General features: G+C 45.7%; 2 protein-coding genes across 2 annotated transcripts in view; both read left to right on the top strand.

The window, feature by feature from the left end:
- KMT2D (lysine methyltransferase 2D) overlaps window positions 1-15,890 on the top strand; it is a 52,825-nt gene extending 36,935 nt beyond the window's left edge. The window contains exons 55-58 of the mRNA XM_036299606.1: window positions 145-3,268; window positions 4,581-4,690; window positions 8,447-8,495; window positions 15,778-15,890. Coding sequence (XP_036155499.1) covers window positions 145-237 — 93 coding nt within the window. The 3' untranslated portion in view covers window positions 238-3,268; window positions 4,581-4,690; window positions 8,447-8,495; window positions 15,778-15,890. The remainder of the gene's footprint in view (window positions 1-144; window positions 3,269-4,580; window positions 4,691-8,446; window positions 8,496-15,777) is intronic.
- On the top strand, window positions 3,176-19,308 carry PRKAG1 (protein kinase AMP-activated non-catalytic subunit gamma 1). Its single transcript, XM_036299610.1, has 12 exons — window positions 3,176-3,268; window positions 8,447-8,495; window positions 15,778-15,887; window positions 16,081-16,162; window positions 16,260-16,318; window positions 16,453-16,498; window positions 16,609-16,663; window positions 17,494-17,620; window positions 17,727-17,892; window positions 18,055-18,092; window positions 18,359-18,505; window positions 18,605-19,308. Exons 1-12 carry the CDS (start codon window positions 3,260-3,262, stop codon window positions 18,707-18,709), a joined length of 993 nt encoding a protein of 330 aa, XP_036155503.1. The 5' UTR covers window positions 3,176-3,259; the 3' UTR covers window positions 18,710-19,308.
- Window positions 19,309-19,751: the final 443 nt, after the last annotated feature.

The following is a 19,751-nucleotide window of genomic DNA, read 5'->3' on the forward strand; positions in this document are numbered from 1 at the left end:
ATGAGTGAGTGACAAAAGTAGTTCTCTCTTCTCTGTTATTCCCCAGAGCCAAGTTCCAAGGCCACTGCCCTCAGATCAGATCATCTCTGTCCTCCCCAGTTCCTCTGGGGGGCTGGTACTGATTCTGCCCTCTTTTCTTAACAGCTGACCTATGACTATCAGTTTGACTTTGAGGACGATCAGCACAAGATCCCCTGCCACTGTGGAGCCTGGAATTGTCGGAAATGGATGAATTAAAAAGCTTTGAGGCTACCAGGCAGGGGAGTCCCTCCACCCCCAACCTCTTCCCTGAAAGGGATGAGAGGGAAGAGAGGTAGCGGCCAGAGCCAGGACCCAGGGCTGGGGCTGCCGGCTGACCGGAGCCCCTGGAGCAGGAGGCTGGGGCAGAGGGCCCTAGGCCAAGCCCACCCTGGGCACCAGGGATAACCCTCTTCCCTGCCATCGGCCCCCAGGCTGGCATCTCTGCCCCCAGCTCCAGGAGGAGCCAGACAGAAGCAGCCATTGGGCATCTCAGGTTTGAGGGGGATATGGGCCGGGAACTACCCAGAAGCATCTGGGAGGCAGCAGGGAGGGGGGAGGACGATGTGTGGCCGGGCCTCACAGCCCTGCTGCTCCCACTGACCTCTCCGGCCCAACTCAAGGCTGCAAAGAGACTTGACTAAGCTTGACAATCCCAAAGGCCGGGTCTCACACCTGGCCCTGCCTGCCGGGTCCTGCCCCCCCCCCCCCTCACCCCCATCCCCTTCCCTCTCAATCTGTCTCTGTCTCCCTCTTATCCTCTGTGTTTCTCTCTATGGGTTTTGTTTCCTTGTTTTCCACTCTGACAAATGCAACATGAATGGGAAAGAGGCGCCCAGCTGCCCAGAAGGGCAAGCCAGGCAAGCCGGGCAAGGAGACCCCACACCCACACCTACCTCATTTAAGTGTTGGATTTTTTGCTGTTTTGAAATGTGAGACCCTCTCCAAGCCCCCTACTGCCCCAACCCTCTCCCCCACCTCACTGCCCTCTTCTGAGTGGGTGGAAGGGGGTAAGAGGAGGAAGAAAACAACAACAACAAAAAATCCATCTTTGTTTTTAATTCTGGGCATGGGATGGCGGCTGAGGCTAATGATGATGAAGATTGGGGATGACTGGCCCCTAGTTGCTCTAGGACTTCCTTCTCCATCTGGACATGGGGGTAGGAGGGATGTGCTAAACCTAGGACCAGGATATTTCCCTCCTGTTTTCCCAACCCCATCATGAGCCCATTTGCCCTCCAGCCCCTGGATGGGGTGGGTGGGTGATAGAGGTGAGGGCTATCCCTGAGTGGCATGCCCATACCCAGTGAGGCAGGGTGTGGCCCAGAGCTCCCACTTTCCCTCAGTCACCAAACTGCTGCTGGTCTGGTGGGAAGGGGTGGTGATGTGGGGGTGGGGAGCTTAGTGTCAGCGCGGGGAGGGTGGGGGGTATTTATCTATTTATACATGGGATTGTACATAGTCTTGTGGGGCATGGGGGAGCCGGCTGGAGGTGAGAACCCTCCCCTCTCCCCCCACCCCCGGGGAGAGCAAATGTAAAACTACTAATTTTTGTGCTTTATATATTCTATATAAATATATCTATTTTCTTTTTACAAAACCAGTTTATAAATGGTAGGGGGGTGTGGGGCGGATACATGGAGCTCCCCTTGTGGGGGGGCCCCCTCCATTACCCAACCTACCGCCCTTTTCCTCACTCCCTCCTCCCCACCCCCTGGCTGTGACTGCTGTAAGATGGGGGTATAGAGGCTGGGCAATTCCCACCCCCTATTGTATAGTTGGACTACGTTATAACGCACAAAAGTGAGCTGGCCCCAGGGGGAGCCAGAGGGTGATGGGTTCCCGCCTCCCTTTCCTTCCCCTTTCTGCCCAAGCTTGTGCTGCAGTTGAACCTCTTCCTGGGGTAGGGGTAGATCAGGGGGTGGGTGAAGCCCCAGACCCCTGTGTGGTAGGGAGCCGTGGGGATGAAGATGAAGCTTATATGCAGTTCTCTCCTAGGGGCTGTGGGCAAAGGGCATTTTGTAATTAATATTTTCAAGAATCAAATGTATGGAGTGTAGGGATGGGCTTGGTGGTTGGTGGTGGATGGGTGGGCCTGCTGGAAGGGGAGCACAGTCGCTGTTGTGATTTTAGGTTTGTTTTTGTTTGTTTTTGAATTGGGGGATTGCGGATTGATGGGGGTAGGGAGATTTTTTTTTTTTTTTAAGCTGCTTCCTCAACTGTTTCAAGCTGCAAATGTTTAAGAGAATAACATCCCTCCACCCTCACAGAAACCACTGTAATTAAATCAGACAGTGGGGAGACTGGGCTGCTGCTCCCAAAGCCATTTCCAAGAGCAAAAGGTCTAGGCTACAGGGATGGGGAGATTGGCTCCTGTGAGTCAGGCTCTGGTTGGGGCCTGGGCCCTGGGATTGGGAAAGGGGATGGGGCAGACTTTGTAAGCATATGCTAGGTATCCGATAGTCCTGTAGAATTTAGTAAAGAAACCTTATACAGTTTTTAATTTTTATATAAACTAACTCAGACCCAAGTTACAAGGTTGGAATTTTGGTTGTTGGTGTTTTTTTTTAAGTACCCCGCCTGTATAATTGCATCAGAATTCCCTCCTCCTCCCTCCCCCGTGTTTGTATTTTGGGTTGGTTTACACTTGCACATATTCAATTTTCAGTTTTTCCCCTTTACAGTCTTCTCCCCTCACCTCCAGGACCCTCCCCCTTTTAAAAAAATAAATCGCTGACAAGTGTGAATCCCGTGAAGACTTTATTTTGTGTTGTGTGTATCCTGTACAGCAAGGTTGGTCTTTCGTAACAGCGGATGAAATGATTCCCTTTTAAAGTGCCCTCTCCCTCCACCCCCAGCGCCCCTGTCCTTGGCATGTTTTGTATCAGCGATCATTCTGAACTGTACATAATTTATGTTGCAAGAGGCAAAGGGCAAGTTTTGGATTTTGCTTCTTCCAAGTTTGTTTTTAAACGACAAATAAAAAGAGAACATTTTAAATACAAGTGGCTCCGTCCTGTCACCCTCGCCGTCAGCCCGATCCGTGAGGTCCGAGAGGACCCAGGGGAGGGCGCTTTCCAGGCCTGGCCGCGCCGGAAAAGTGCGCTCCGCGCCTTCCGCCCTTGCTGGCGTTTGTTCTGACGCAAGCGGAAGTGGCGTCGCGGTACCGGACGTGGGGCGGGGCCTCCCCCCTTCCCCAGCGAGCTTCTAAAGTGAACGCAGCCAGCGGGCGCCTCCTGCAATGGAGACGGTGAGGAGCGCGGAAAGGGGACTGGGAGGCCGGGCAGGGGCGGGCGCCGGTGCCCAGGAAACGAGAGGCCGGGTGTCTGTCCTGCCCGTGACCCTGGGCCTCCGCTCCCTCGCCGGGCGCACCTCCGGGGCCCGGGCCGCGCGCCGTACTCCCAGCCCGAGCGGGCAGTGACACCCAGCTCCCTCCTCAAATTCCGCGCACACCCCGGCGATTTCAGGACTCCTTTCGTCTTAGCAGCTCAGGCCCCTCAGAGGTGGTGCTTCGGCTTTCCTGTGAGAGGCGGGCGGGGGGTCCCCCGCTTGCAGGCATCACCTGGCCCTGGTTGGCTAAGTGCGATCGCTGCGATCCCTGGCAGGAGGGACATCTGAAAGACTCCCACTGCCTCAAGGTGTCCGACGAGCTCACATTCCCTTAATAAGACTGAAAGGTGGGGTTTCTCTAAAGGAGGGATTGTGCACTGGTAGAGGCCCCTGTGTCCCTGGACAAGTTTTAGGTCATGCCCAGCTCTGCGATTCCAAGCAGGCATGTTGGCATTTCATTCTTGGCGAGCCGGCATTGACCAATTGTGGCAGGTCCGCCATCCTCCCCGGGATGCTGCAGACTGCCCTCACTCTCAGGAGGCTTTTCTAGCACTCTGGAACCCTTCCCATTAACTTCCCTCTCCGGAGCTTTTAATCACGTTACCTGACAGGCAGTAATTCTTCCTATCTTGTTTCTTTTCATCTGCTACTGTAGTTGTGTACAGGCTGCAGGTTCACTGTTCTTTGGGTCAGTTATCTGCCCAGAGCAGTTATTTTACCGTATACTTTCTCTACCTGCAGAGAGGTCATGTCCCTCAGGTTATAAAGAAGAAAACAAACCAAAGTGGTAAAGTGATTTGCTATTGCTCCCCTAGGCAAGAGAGTCATTTCAATATACATATATATTTTTTTATTTCAGAGAGGAAGGGAGAGAGAGAGAAACATCAATGATGAGAGAGAATCATTGATCAGCTGCCTCCTGCATGCCCCACACGGATCAAGCCCGCAACTCGGCATGTGCTCTGATGGCGAATCAAACTGTGACTTCCTAGTTCATAGGTCAGTGCTCAACCACTGAGCCACCGTGGCAGGGCACGAAGTATTTTTATATAGATTTTATAACTTAACCCTCACACTTTTTGTACTGGATTAGGTTCTTGGGATAGAAATTATTTTAAAAAGAAAAAGAAAAACCCCTGTTTTTGAAGATGCTCAGCCTAACTGGAGTGGGGCTGAGGGCAAGCCAGTGACAGCTGTTATTTAAGGTAGACTATAATAAATGCTGTTTTCAGGAGGCAAACGAAGGACTGTGGAAGCATAGAGGAGGGAGAAATTACTGTGAACCTGAGAAGAGGACATTGCAGCCTTAGAGAACAGTGTGAACAAGGGCATAAAAATCCAGGTATATAGAGATTAATTGAGGAAGAGCCAGTGGCTTAATGTTGCTGGAGTTTGGGATTTGGGTCACAGTGAGGCAGAAAGACTGGGAAAATAGGCCGAGGTCAGGTTGAAGGTATTGCATACCTTGCCAAGTTTGATCTTTGTTTTGTAATAAGGGAACCCATGAAGATTTATGAGCAAGGCAGTGAGTGTGATTAAAGAATGTTCTTTTTAATATATATATACTAGAGGCCTGGTGCACAAAATTTGTGCACTTGGGTAGGGGTCCCTCAGCCCAGCCTGTGCCCTCTCGCAGTCTGGGAGCCTTTGGGGAATGTCCAACTGATGTCTTAGGCCCACTCCCCCCAGGGTGCCGTCAGTCGGACATCCTTGGTGCTGGCTCGGAGGCAGGAGAAGCTCCCGCCACCACTGCTGCGCTCACCAGCTATGAGCCCAGCTTCTGGCTGAGTAGCGCTTCCCCTATGGGAGCACACTGACCACCAGGGGGCAGCTCCTACATTGAACGTCTGCCCCCTGGTGGTCAGTGTGCGTCATAGCGACCAGTTGTTCCACTGGTCAATTTGCATATTAGCCTTTTATTACGTAGGATGGATATATATATTATTGATTTCATGGAGAGAGAGAGAGAGAGAGAAACATCAATGATGAGAGAATCATTGATTGGCTGCCTTCTACATGTCACCTACTGGGGAATGAGCCCTTAACCCGGGCATATGCCCTTGACCTGAATCAAACCCAGGACCCTTCAGTCCACAGGCCAATGCTCTATCCACTGAGCCAAACCGGCTAGGGCAAGAATGTTCTTAACAGTGTTCTGTAAATGGATGGATCTTCAGGAAGTAGTGAGTTCCTAGTTGCTAGAGTGAAAGCCCCTCCCAAAACTGAGATGCTTGGCTGGCAAAAGAACGTGGTAACAGCATGAAAGAAGAATTAAAGAAGATATAGCTTGACCTTCGTAGCTCAATGGTTGAGCATCAATCTGTGAACCAGGAAGTTACTGTTCAATTCCCAGTCAGGCCACATGGCTAAGATGTGGGCTTAGTCCCCGGTGTGAGGCATGCAGGAGGCAACCAATCAATGATTCTCATCACTTATTTTTTAAAATATATTTTTATTGATTTCAGAGAGGTATGGAGAGGGAGACAGATAGAAACATCAGCTTAGCTGATAGATGTTAAGGATAGGTTTAGGTCATGCCCTGCTCTTGTGATTCTAAGTAGACATGTTGGCATAGCTCATTCTTAGAGGAATCAAGATTACAGTTCTTAAGCACCTAGGAGGAGAGCAGTGCCAAAAACAAATATGGGAATCACAGTAAATAGGATTGGAGGGAGAGATGCTGTTCTGTTTTGCATTGAAACATTTGAAGAGTCCGTGACATCTGTGGTTGGCTAGCAAACAATTGGAAATGTGGATCAGGAGTCTGAAAGAAATTGTGAGTCTATGTGTCAGATCTAACCTGTGCCTCTCTACTAATATTTTGTACTTTGTAGTACAGTGGTACTTTCTTAGGTCCCCTATATTATTTTTTAAAATATATTTCTATGGATTTCAGAGAGGAAGAGAGAGAGAGAAACATCAATGAAGAGAGAGAACCATTAATTGGCTGCCTCCTGCACACCCCACACTGGGGATCGAGCCCACAATCCAGGCACGTGCACATATTGGGCATCCAGGCCGCAACCCAGGCATGTGCCCTGACCCAGAATCGAACCATGATCTCCTGGTTCATAGGTCAATGCTCAAGTACTGAGCCACACTGGCCAGGCCCCCTATGTTATTAGTTGAGGGGAGCCCTAGCTGGTTTGGCTCAGTGGATAGAGCATCAGCCTGCAGACTGAAGGGTCCCAGGTTCGATTCTGGTCAAGGGCACATGCCCGGGTTGCGGGTTGGATCCCCAGTATGGGGCGTGCAGAAGGCAGCCAATCAATTATTCTCTCTCATCATTGATGTTTCTACCTCTCTCTCCTTCCTTCCTCTCTGAAATCAATAAAAATATATTTTAAAAAAAGTTGAGGGGAATGGACATAATTACCCCACTTCTGTGTGGAGGGATAGGAAGATAAAGCCATATTCAGTTGTGTCTGACTCTTCTGTAGTTATCTGTGTCTCTATTTTTGCTGGATGTCTCTTTTTTCTCTCTGTAACTTAGTCTTAGGTCTTTGTTCATATTAGCATGCATCATTATCATCAATTTGAAAGTTAAAAAATAAAAACAGTATGCAGAACTCCATGTTAGATGGTATGGGGGATATAAATAAGTATAAAATAGTTCCAGGATTCCAGGAATTTATAATCTGTTTGGATAGATAATGAACAAAAGAACTGTAGCACAGTTTGGTATGTAAATATTATATGGTGGCTATAATTCTACAAGTAGTTGTTTCTGTGGCTTTGTATATAGGTTTTTGTGAGACTGTTATATACCATGTGTGTATCTTTTTCTTAAATTGATTTTAGAGAGAGGAAGGGGGGGGAGAGAGGGAGAGAGAAACATCGATTTGTTGTTCCACTTATTTATGCATTCATTGGTTAATTCTTGCATATGCTCTGACTGGGGATTGAACCCACCATCTTTGTGTATCGGGATGACGCTCTAACAGTTAGAGTCTAACCAACTGAGCTACCTGGCCAGAGCCCATGTGTGTATCTTTAGCACTAAACAGCCAGCCCTTTCTCCCACTTACAAGTGATGAGGCTGCTATTCTGATAGCGTTGCCAAAATGCCAGGCCAAGTTGATGGTCTTATGCAGCCCAGAGAAGGAGATTACCCACCTTTCCCCCTTACCCTCACCCTGGCCTGTTGGGGCAGGGAAGTTTAAGGCTATCCAGCCAACTTGACCCTGCTTACCAGTCAGCTTCCCATGTTCAATCCAAGGCCTTTAACTTCATATTACTATCGCAGCTATGTAAGTGAAGTATGAGTTTAAGTTAGTTTGGGGATATTACCCACAGCAAATAGAGCCAAACTGTTGATTCCAGTGGATGAAAATTATGATCCCTCCTGGGTTCCTAGATAACAATGAAATTTCCAAATGTTTCCACTTGAGGGAGCATAGAGATGATTCTAAAGGTTTCTCTGTATTCAAAGCACTCTCTAATAGACTGTCATGGGCAAGGAGACTTGGTAAACCAGCATCCTCTGAGCTGTGGCAGCCTTCCACTCAAGGGTGCTGAGAGAACTGAGGTCCCTCATTCAGAACATTTATGCTGCTCATCCACCCCTCAGTCATTCTAACTTTGACTCTGACAGTCAGCTGCTGGGATCCTCCCCAGATTGGCCCTCAATGGTAAGGTATATGCCTGATTCCGGTGCTTATACTTACGCTTAGTGAGTGTTTGGGAAAGCAGTGTTTTCTCTGGCTCTGTGTTTCTATAAAGTAAACCTGTGAGAATCTTGTGGGACCAGCCCTAAGCTCAGATATTTTTAATCTCAGCTTTAAGACCTAATGTTTCACTGGGCAGTATAGTATATAAGGACATGAGCTTTGGAAACGCACAGATCTATGTTCAAATCGCTATTCCACCCTTACCAGCCATATGACCTTGGGCAGGCTGCTTAATATTTCTTAAACCTCAGTTTCCTAACCTGTGAAAATAAGGCTAACAGTAATATTTACCTCAGGGTTATGAAGATTAAATGAGATAATATAGCACTTTAAAGGAAGTTGTCAGTTTACCAGCCCTTCTCCTAATGCTAAGCTAAAATGGATGGAGTCTAGGATAGCCTGAATCTTTGTTTCTCTTGTCTCTCCAGGTCATTTCTTCAGATAACTCTCCAGCTCTGGAAAATGAGTATCCTCAAGGTAAGTGTACTGAAGAAAGGAAACTGAGTATGAAAGCAATAGCCCAAGGCTAACTTCAGCAATGCTTTTGAACCTCTCCCAGGTCCCCCTTGGGAAATCAAAGCTGACCAGATAATGTACCAAACCATATAAACCAGAAGAGTAATTTGGCAAGATCACCAAGAATAAATCTTGGGTAAAGTAGGGATGATTAATATCAAACCACCTGAGAGAAACTTTTGAGGTACAGGGAAACTTCCACAGGCAATTCTAGGCTGGCAAACTATGTTTTAGAAGTTCCTGGTATTTTCTGAGTAGCACAGAAATAATGCCACTAGAAGTTTTTATCATCCAGCAAGCTCAGTGTACACAAATTATAGAAAGGCCTTGAAAACCCTTAGAACTAATCTAGAATAAAGGTACTAAACCCTAAAGTCCAGGCGATTCCAGCACTGTACCTGGTTAGAATGGAATGGCCCAATCTAGGTCATCTAGAAATAGGCAGAACTCACAGGCATCTCTGGTAAAGGATTTTGGCCGGAAATACTCTTTTAAGTCTTCTAAGGACACATTTATGGCATTAGGAGTACACACTTTCTCAGAGGATTGAAATAGGGGCTAAGATCCTAGGACATATTGTTAAGATTTTATGAGTTCTCCACAAGAATTTTTTAATGTTCCATTTCCATTTTGTTGGTATCCCAAAAAAGATAATCATATAGTGATATTTTGAATTACCTGGATGGCTCTTGATAAGTGAGTATTGCCACATGGTATCAGTGTCTATTTTATATTTCTGAGTACATTTGCATCAACACCAAGGTAGGGGCCAAAAACTCAAACTGTCTACATAGACCAAGCAGTGATGGGTACATATGACTACAACAACCTGTAGATCTTGCCTCATCTAAAAGGAGGCAGTAACTATCCAGGTCTGATCAATTGTTACTCTTCAGAATTCAAGACCTACTTTTGTCAGATCTTCTGATTTTGAAAAGAAACTAAGAATTTTGATTTGTATGTAAATATCCAGATTTTTAAAATTTATTTTAGAGAGAGAGGAAGGGAGAAGGATAGAGAGAGAAACCTCGATTGGCTGCCTCTACTGTGGATTGAAAATGATAATATTTAACTATCAGCGTAATGTGTCTTAAACTGATGTCAAAAGACATGTTTTTTGGGAGTCTGTGAGTTTCCAAATTTGAAAACCAATGGTGAACTTGTAGTTAAAAATGGTGGATTGAATGCATACATCTACTTTGATTCCTTCACAAAAAGCCACTAAAATAAACAAAGAATTTTTTAAGGTACAAATACACTAAAATAGGAAGAACAAGAGAGGAGGCCATAGCAATGAATTTTGAAAGCTGGAAAGCAGACGGATGAGTGGTAAGTGACCTGAGAAAGTGGTAGCAGACCTGAGAAAGCTGAATTATAAACTAGTAGTGGGGAAAGCCAAGAAGCACTGAAGGTCTGAGAAGCAGTCAGATCCCAAGACTCCCTCCTTCATTAATTGCAGCTGGACAACTCCCCTTTCCAACTTTGGCAAAGACTGGAGGTCTGGGGAGAGGCTTGGGTCCAGCTGAGGACTGAGGTACTTCACTAAACAGGAGAAGTGAACTATACTTAATGCCAAAATCCCAGGCCTTTCCCCCTTCCAGTTTCCAGTTGACAGGAAAGACTTCACCTTCCAAGCGCAGCATTGAATAAATAATCCTCTCCAGAAGCCCCTTAAGGGAAAGCCCTACAAATATAAGTGTTGAGTGTTCCCTATCCAAATGGCTCACAGTCAGCAAGGCTCATTTACATACTTAGGGCTTACAATCAGCTTGAAAGACTCCACTCTTAAAATATGGTTTGCATTCTCCTTTAAACCAAGGATTACCAGAGATCTAAAGAAAGCCTCTAACATTTATAAAAAAAGGTGATCCAAACTGCCTCTCTCATGAAAAGAAACAAAGAAAAAGCAATGAAGGAGGAAAGTCAATGCATAAAGAAGAAAACTTCTAATTAGCAATACATACTCAGATAAAGAGTATATTAGCACCATGAAACAAGTACCAGGATACACTCTTTTTCTAAAACCTTTAAAAAACAAAAAGGACCTCTTGGGCATTAAAAATATAGTGGCGGTCCAGTGGGCGTGGCTCGGTGGTTGAGTGGCTCAGTGGTAGAGCTTCGACCTATGAACCAGAAGGTCAGGGTTTGATTCCAGGTCAGGGCACATACCTGGGTTGTGGGCTTAATCCTCACTGTGGGGCGTGTAGGAGGCAGCCGGACAATGATTCTCTCTCATCATTGATGTTTCTGTCTCTCTCCCTCTCCCTTTCTCTCTGAAATCAATAAAAATACATTTTTAAAAAAGAAGACAAAAAACAATATGTAAGACAGCAAAAATTTTTAAATAAACAAGAGGTTTCAAAATCAAGTTGAGGAAATCTACCAGAAGTAGAATTAAAAATGAAAGAAGTAAAGCCCGGCTGGCATGGCTCAGTGGTTGAGCTTCGACCTATGAACCAGGAGGTCACAGTTCGATTCCTGGTCAGGGCACATGCCCGGGTTTCGGGCTAGACCCCCCCAGTATGGGGCGTGCAGGAGGCAGCCAATCCATGGTTCTATCTCATCATTAATGCTTCTCTATCTCCCTCCCTCTCTGAAGTCAATAAAAATATTCTTTTTTAAGTGGAAAAAAATCAAAGTACTAGAGCTCGGCTGGTGTAGCTCAGTGGTTGAGCATCGACCCAGGAACCAAGAGGCCACCAGTTTGCTTCCTTGTCGTGGCACATGCCCCAGTTGTGGGCTCATGCCTAGGTTGTGGGCTCAATCCCTGTGGGGGGTGTGCAGGACACAACCAATGTTGCTTCTTTCTCATTGATGTTTCTGTCTCTCTATCCCTCTCCCTTCTTCTCTCTCTAAAAAATTAATAAAAACATATTTTAAAAAAATGAAGTAGAACACAGGAGGAAAAAAATCTTTTAAAAAGAACAATAAAAACTCACCCCACAAAAACAAAACAAAAAACCTTAAAGGGTCAGTCTAGGAATTCTAATATCTAAATAATAGGAGTTACAGAAAGAGAAAAATGACAACACAGAGCAAAGAAAATGATCAATGAAATAATTCAAGAACTTTTCCTGAAACTGAAGGACATTAGTTTTCATACTGATAGGACTCATTAAATATTCAGCACAGTGGATGAAATTGACCCACCCAAAGCACAGTTGTCATGAGATTTCAAAATGCTGGAAACAGAGAAGATCCTGAGTTTCCAGAGTGGTCAAAAGAAGTCACATACAAAGAGTCAGAATTGCTTCAGACTCTGAACATACCAGAAGCTAGAAGGCAATGGAGCAATGTCTTCAACATCCTGCAGGAAAATAAATTCTAACCTAGAATTCTGTATCCATCCAAATTCTAAATCAAAGAGCATGTAAAAGATATCTGCAGGCTGCAAGGTCTCAAAAAATTTACCTCCCATGCACTCTTTCTCATGAAGCTACTGGAAGATGTGCTCCACCAAAACAAGGGAGTAGTCAAAAAGATGAAAACAGAATTAATGTGAGGAGAACCAAGATGGCGGCATAGGTTAACGCCGGAGTTTGCTGCTTTGAACAACTACTTCAAAAGTGAAACCAAAAAACGGGACATCACCCAGAACCACAGGAACGCTGGCTGAGTGGAAGTCCTACAACTAGGAGGAAAGAGAAACGCATACGGACACTCAGAGGAGGCGCAGTGCTGAAGTCAAATTCTGAGGTGCGGAGTGCGCGGAGCAGGCTGGCGGCGGAGGGCGCGGTTGGCGTTTTCAATCGGGAGGGAGTCGCAGACTCTGAGCTCCAGATCCGGGCGAGTCTTTAGGGACCCAGACTCAAACGGGAGAAGCGGGACTGTCTGGCTTCGGTCAGAGCGAGTGCAGCTTTCTCTCTGAGCTTTGCAGCGTGTGCTGGGACTCAGAGAGGCAGAGCCCCTGGGGACAGGACTGAGAGCCGCCATAACTGCTCTCTCCGGCCCACCCTGTTGATTCTGTGGGACCGGCCCCGCCCAAGCCCTGCACAGAGGCATTTGCCGGATAGCCTCAGGCAAACGCCAGATTAGCACCTCCCTAGAGGACAGAAGTTCTCTCACTGCTGACACAGCTGATTCTCATAGCCACTTGGCCTGGAGGTCAAACCCTCCCTGGAATTAGCTACAACAATCAAGATTTAACTATAAGACTGCGAACAAAGACCACTAGGGGGTGCACCAAGGAAGCATAACAAAATGCGGAGACAAAGAAACAGGACAAAATTGTCAATGGAAGATATAGAGTTCAGAACCACACTTTTAAGGTCTCTCAAGAACTGTTTAGAAGCCGCCGATAAACTTAATGAGATCTACAAGAAAACTAATGAGACCCTCGATCTTATATTGGGGAACCAACTAGAAATTAAGCATACACGGACTGAAATAACGAATATTATACAGACTCCCGACAGCAGACCAGAGGAGCGCAAGAATCAAGTCAATGATTTGAAATGCGAGGAAGCAAAAAACACCCAACCGGAAAACCAAAATGAAAAAAGAATCCAAAAATGCGAGGATAGTGTAAGGAGCCTCTGGGACAGCTTCAAGCGTACCAACATCAGAATTATAGGGGTGCCAGAAGATGAGAGAGAGCAAGATATTGAAAACCTATTTGAAGAAATAATGACAGAAAACTTCCCCCACCTGGTGAAAGAAATGGACTTACAGGTCCAAGAAGCGCGGAGAACCCCAAACAAAAGGAATCCAAAGAGGACCACACCAAGACACATCATAATTAAAATGCCAAGAGCAAAAGATAAAGAGAGAATCTTAAAAACAGCAAGAGAAAGAAACTCAGTTACCTACAAGGGAATACCCATACGACTGTCAGCTGATTTCTCAACAGAAACTTTGCAGGCCAGAAGGGAGTGGCAAGAAATATTCAAAGTGATGAATACCAAGAACCTACAACCAAGATTACTTTATCCAGCAAAGCTATCATTCAGAATTGAAGGTCAGATAAAGAGCTTCACAGCTAAGGAAAAGCTAAAGGAGTTCATCACCACCAAACCAGGATTATATGAAATGCTGAAAGGTATCCTTTAAGAAGAGGAAGAGGAAGAAAAAGGTAAAGATACAAATTATGAACAACAAATATGCATCTATCAACAAGTGAATCTAAGAATCAAGTGAATAAATAATCTGATGAACAGAATGAACTGGTGATTATAATAGAATCAGGGACATAGAAAGGGAATGGACTGACTATTCCTGGGGGGGAAAGGGGTGTGGGAGATGCGGGAAGAGACTGGACAAAAATCGTGCACCTATGGATGAGGACAGTGGGTGGGGAATGGGGGCGGAGGGTGGGGCGGGAACTGGGAGGAGGGGAGTTATGGGGGGGAAAAAAAGAGGAACAAATGTAATAATCTGAACAATAAAGATTTAATTAAAAAAAAAAAAGATGAAAACATGGGATACAGGACACAAGGAAAGCCAATACAGAGTTGTGAAAGGGGTCCCCTTGATGGTAATGAGAGAAGATTTCAGGGTGCCAGCAGTGCATACCAGGCAAACCAGCCCAGATTTGAGCCAGTCACAAAGCTCCAGAGAGACCTCTTTGTGTAGTTTAAATTGATAGCCTATGCTTCTGAATTTCTTAAAAGGAGATTTAAAGAACTGGTGAAGTTTGATGATTGAATTAGTTACAAATACTATACATAGAAAATTAACCAAATGAAGAGATAATTATTAACTCTAGGGAAAATAAAGTTGTGAAAGAAAGAAATCAGAGTTGACTATTTGTTTTAGCTCTGAATAATGAATATTCAGTCAAAATTATTTAAATATCGATGTAACCAACATTATATTTTAACTTTTGGAAGAAGGGGGGAATGGATGGTGCATGTCTGTAATGGGGTCCTGTTAGAAAAGAGAACATAAAATTCTCCTATTTCTTGGATGATAATGGATAATTCCCAAAAGTGGAAAAAAAAAAAAAAAAAGGAGCAGAAAAGTACCAAAATGCCCTACCTGGTTTGGGTCAGTGGATAGAGCTTTGGCCTGTGGATTTCAGGTCCCTGGCTGGGGCTTGATTCTGGTCAAGGGCACATGCCCGGGTTATGGGCTTGATCCCTAGTAGGGGGCGTGCAAGAAGCAGCAGATCAATGATTCTCGTCATTGATATTTCTATCTCTCTCTCCCTCTCCCTTCCTCTCTGAAATCAATTAAAATATATATAAAATATATATATTAAAGTACCAAAATAATCAGCTAAAAGAGGTCTCATCTCTGGGTAAGGGTTATTATAGGGAAGGGGGTGCCAAGGATGGCAGTTCTTCTTGACAAAATTTGTAGAACAATTTGACTCTTTAAACTGTACCTGAATAACTTTGGTAAAAAACAGAAGTTAAAGACAAACAACTGGCATAGGATTAAGTACGTGAACTTTGGAATCAGGTAGATCTGTGTTTGAGTCTTGTCACTTCACTTACTAATGGTGTGAACTAACTGTTTCCACCTTTCTCACCTGAAAAATGAGGACAATATTTACCTTGCAGATTTGTTGAAAGGATTAAATAAATAATGTAGTATTTTTAAGTATACACAGTCTAGCAGGGAGCATATTTGGGCTATTATTTTAGGGCTTGTTTCTCTTATTAGACCAAGCAATTAAAATCAAAAGATTGGAAAGGTAAACACAGCCAGAGTCTCATTTGACTGAATAGGTGGGATGGTTTCTCATTCACAGCGTTATCCCAAGATGGACTCTCAGGGTGTTTTAGTCCAGGTTGATTGAGCACTGGGCTCCAACTTCATGTTAATCTGAAATGGCCCAACTTGGACCATGATGTTCTCATCTGAAGCTTACTTTAAAAAAAAGAAGAAGAAGAAGAAGAAGAAAAAGAAGCTTACTTGAATTTTAAGGAGTTTAATTACATCTTAATTGAGAAAAGATAATTTAAATGTGCTAAGTATATGAAAGAAAAAACGATTTAAAGATGAGAAAAAAACTATTAGACTACAAGAGTTTAATGAAAAATATTATACTGGTAGACTTTCTGTTTTAGTCAGCCAAGGAACCAACAGATATAGTCTTACCTGGAAATGGAGGTTGGATGAAATGGTTTCTAAGAGGGTTTACTCCTAATGGAATAGTAGGAACAAATCAGATAAAATATAGTGCCTTATAAAAAATCTGCTCTAAATATTTGAGCAACAACAACACTGTTGTATTTTCTGCCTTTTTGATTGTGTGTTTTGCTTGGAAGGAAGCTACTAACTATCCCACCCTATGCAGAGACCCCAGAATCCAACAATAGTGTGTATACTTCCTTCATGAAGTCTCATCGCTGCTATGACCTGATTCCCACAAGCTCCAAATTGGTTGTGTTTGACACTTCCTTGCAGGTGGGTGAAATACTTTTTCCTTCTTCTCTTTGGAACCTCTGGTTCAATACCCCTCATCTTATCTCATCCCAAGGATAATATCCTTGTCCTTCTTTAGGGTTAGTCTCATGTTTTTCTCAACATACCCAACCCCTGTTCCTTTAAAGTCCTGCCCGTGAATTTCCCTTTGTGAATATAACTCTTTTGCCTGTAGGTGAAAAAAGCTTTCTTTGCTTTGGTGACTAATGGTGTACGAGCTGCCCCTTTGTGGGATAGTAAGAAGCAAAGTTTTGTGGGTAAGCAATGTTTTTGGAGCACAGTATTATTGGCATCTTGTGCTGGGCACGGAGAAAAGCTTTGAGCAATGCTGAGAGCTCTTGTCTTGGCCTCTAGGCATGCTGACCATCACTGATTTCATCAATATTCTGCACCGCTACTACAAATCAGCCTTGGTAAGGACCTTAGCCTGATGACCAAAACCACTTTCCCTGCCTAAGCCCCTCATTTTCATTTCCTTTCAAGCAAACCACAAGGGGTTTATGAAGCAGGGAGGTCACGTCTCAAGTTCTGTTGCTTTTGCTTCCAGGTACAAATCTATGAGCTGGAAGAACACAAGATTGAAACTTGGAGAGGTATGTAGAGAATTGGCAAGGGGGTGGGGAGTGGGAGTGTAAAGGGATAGAAATTTTCCTGGGAAATGATTTTCCATGGTGGTATTTTGTGAACCTTTTTTTCCTTTCAGAGGTATACTTACAGGACTCCTTTAAACCACTTGTCTGCATTTCTCCTAATGCCAGGTAAGTTCTAGCTACCCATCTATACTAATAATAGAGGAATATGCATATTGTCTGGGACGCCATCATAGTAACAGTAACAACCAAACAGCAGGCTTCGTGGGGCGTCCAGGCTGGCAGGGTGGTTAGTGAGGGACGACCAAACGACTGAACAGCAGGCTGTATGGGGCGGCCAGGCCGGCAGCGGGGGCAGTAGGGGGCAACCAGGCTAGCAGGGGGGCAGTTGGAGGTGAATAGGCCGGCAGGGGAGGGCAGTTGGGGGCAATTGGGCCGGCAGGGGAGGTTAGTTGGGGGCAATCGGGCCAGCAGGAGAGCAGTTAGGCGTCAATCAGGCTGGCATGGGAGCGGTTAGGGGGCGATCAGGCTGGCAGGCAGAAGCGGCTAGGGGTAATCAGGCAGGCAGGCGAGTGGTTAGGAGTCAGCAGTCCCAGATTGTGAGAGGGATGTCCTACTGTCAGTTTGGGATAGGGCCTAAACCAGCAGTCTAACAACCCCCAAGGGGTCCCAGATTGGAGAGGGTGCAGGCCAGGCTGAGGGACACCCCCTCTCTGCACAAATTTCATGCACCAGGCCTCTAGTTTGTTCAGAAGAGGAAGAGCCTTGCCATCAGCATAGCTAAAGCACTAGATACCCGAAGATTCAGGGGCAGAAGAAAGAAAAGACTCCCAGACACTTGCATTCACACACTTGCTCCCCTTCTTTCTCCCAACCATCAGTTTTCCATTTATAAACACTAAGGAGCTGAGCTATGGTGGAGGGAGTCAGGGGCAGAGATAGGCCCAGCCTCAGGCCCAGCACTGTGGAACTTACCATTGTCCCCCATCTTCCCACAGCTTGTTTGATGCCGTCTCTTCATTAATCCGGAACAAGATTCATAGGCTGCCAGTTATTGACCCAGAATCAGGCAACACCTTGTACATCCTCACCCACAAGCGCATCCTCAAGTTCCTCAAATTATTTGTAAGTGCTCCTCAGCCCAGTTTTTACTTATTATATACTCGGTTGGAAAGGTATCCAAGGGTGATATGGGGAGCCTTGAAAATCAAGGTGATGGTTCCTTCCTCAGATCACTGAGTTCCCCAAGCCAGAGTTCATGTCTAAGTCTCTGGAAGAGCTACAGATTGGCACCTATGCCAACATTGCTATGGTCCGCACTACCACCCCTGTCTACGTGGCTCTGGGCATTTTCGTACAGCACCGAGTCTCGGCCCTGCCTGTGGTGGATGAAAAAGGTGAGAGAGTGGTCAGAAGGAGAGGGAAGGCTCCAAGGAAGTCAGGGTGGCTCTGGGAAAATCTGCTTCCCCCTTAGCTCAGCCAGGATGGTGATTCTACCTACGGCCAGGGGGAGTCTTGGATGTCAGATCCTCCTTGCTGAGCTACCTCTGTCCCTCTAGGGCGTGTGGTGGACATCTACTCCAAGTTTGATGTTATCGTGAGTGATTGGGGAGGGGCTGGGAGGTAGGGAAAGGGGTGGCATGTTGGATGTGGAGAGGGAAAAGAAGAGAGTCTCTTCTGGGATCTAAGGGTTTTAAGAAGCTTCCAAGCTTTCAGATTTTATATGAAAAATAATTGAATGAGCTGGGTGTGGCTTGTGGGCGTGGCTGACAACTGCCCTAAATCCCTTTGGGGTTGGGTGGACTCAGGGTTTGGGGGCTGGCTCCCTTGCTTCTCTGCAAGCACCTTCCCCTCTCTCCCCAGAATCTGGCAGCAGAAAAGACCTACAACAACCTAGATGTGTCTGTGACCAAAGCCCTCCAACATCGATCACATTACTTTGAGGGTGTCCTTAAGTGCTACCTGCATGAAACTCTGGAGACCATCATCAACAGGCTGGTGGAAGCAGAGGTAGGGTGACCAGTGACCCCAAAGAAGCTGGGGTTTGGCAAGGAGGGCTCTCCCTGAAGCTGGCACTAATATCCCTTTCTCCCTTGTTGTTCTCTGCAGGTTCACCGACTTGTAGTGGTGGATGAGAATGATGTGGTCAAGGGAATTGTCTCACTGTCAGACATCCTGCAGGCCCTGGTGCTCACAGGCGGAGAAAAGCCCTGAGCTAGGGGAAGGGGTCAGGTGGCAGCAAGGGTTATGCCCACTCACTGCCTGTACAAAGTTTGGAACCACAGATGAAATCTTGAGAGAATTGTGACTCTGTTCCCTGCCCAGGAGACCTCTACCCTTCTACCTGAGAGCCAGGGAAGATATGGGGAAAGGAAGGGGAATGGATTTGTAGCTGTCCTATCCTCACACATGAGGAAAACTTCCAGCCTAGCCTATCCCAGGCCCTGTCCTCTTAGACATGCCCCCATTCTGGGTGAACTATGGGCTCTGTGCCGCTTGGACAAATTCTGATCTCTACGAGATCCAGTCTTTGCCTCTATCTCTGCCCCTGACTCCCTCCACCATAGCACAGCTCTTCATAAAAATATTTTTATTCATCCTGTTTCATGCTGTATGGGGGAGGCTGAGTCCATTTCATAACATTTCTTCCCATAATGGGAGTGGGGAGGATCATGGGGAGGAAGGCCTTGGGTTCCTGTGCTATATTCATACGAAGAGAAGTGGGATTGGGTGGAGGAGGACTGCAAAGTGGTTAGCTAAGGTTATTGCTTTTCATGGCAAACTTAATTAAAATGACAGGAACCTCTTCATGATATTGCAGTGTTTGCTTTTTGTAGTTGACAGACAGTCACTACTGCTCCAACCTTTCTACTTCATATGGCTTCTTCAACTCATTAATTACAATAACATGCTTTATAGAAAACTGTCCATCATTCTCAGGGCTTTACATATACTAATTCATTTACTCCTCAGAACAATAGTAGATATTCCAGTTTTATAGATTTAAAAGAAACGAAGGCACAGAGAGGCTAACTAGCCCAAGGCAACACAGCTAGTAAAAAGTACAGAGCTAGCATGTAAGCCCAGCTGGCACCAGAGCGCGTGCTCTTTATCACTATACTAGACTTACTACCTTTCTAAATCTCCATTAAAAACTGTTCTCACTTTATTCCCTACAATCCTTATCACCCCCACGTCCCCTTCTGCCTGGACCGTAGCTGATATCCCAGGAAAATCACATAACAGTGTTAGGTCT

Source organism: Myotis myotis, unplaced genomic scaffold, assembly GCF_014108235.1.
Source record: "Myotis myotis isolate mMyoMyo1 unplaced genomic scaffold, mMyoMyo1.p scaffold_m19_p_3, whole genome shotgun sequence".
In the NCBI taxonomy this organism is placed as follows: Eukaryota; Metazoa; Chordata; class Mammalia; order Chiroptera; family Vespertilionidae; genus Myotis; species Myotis myotis.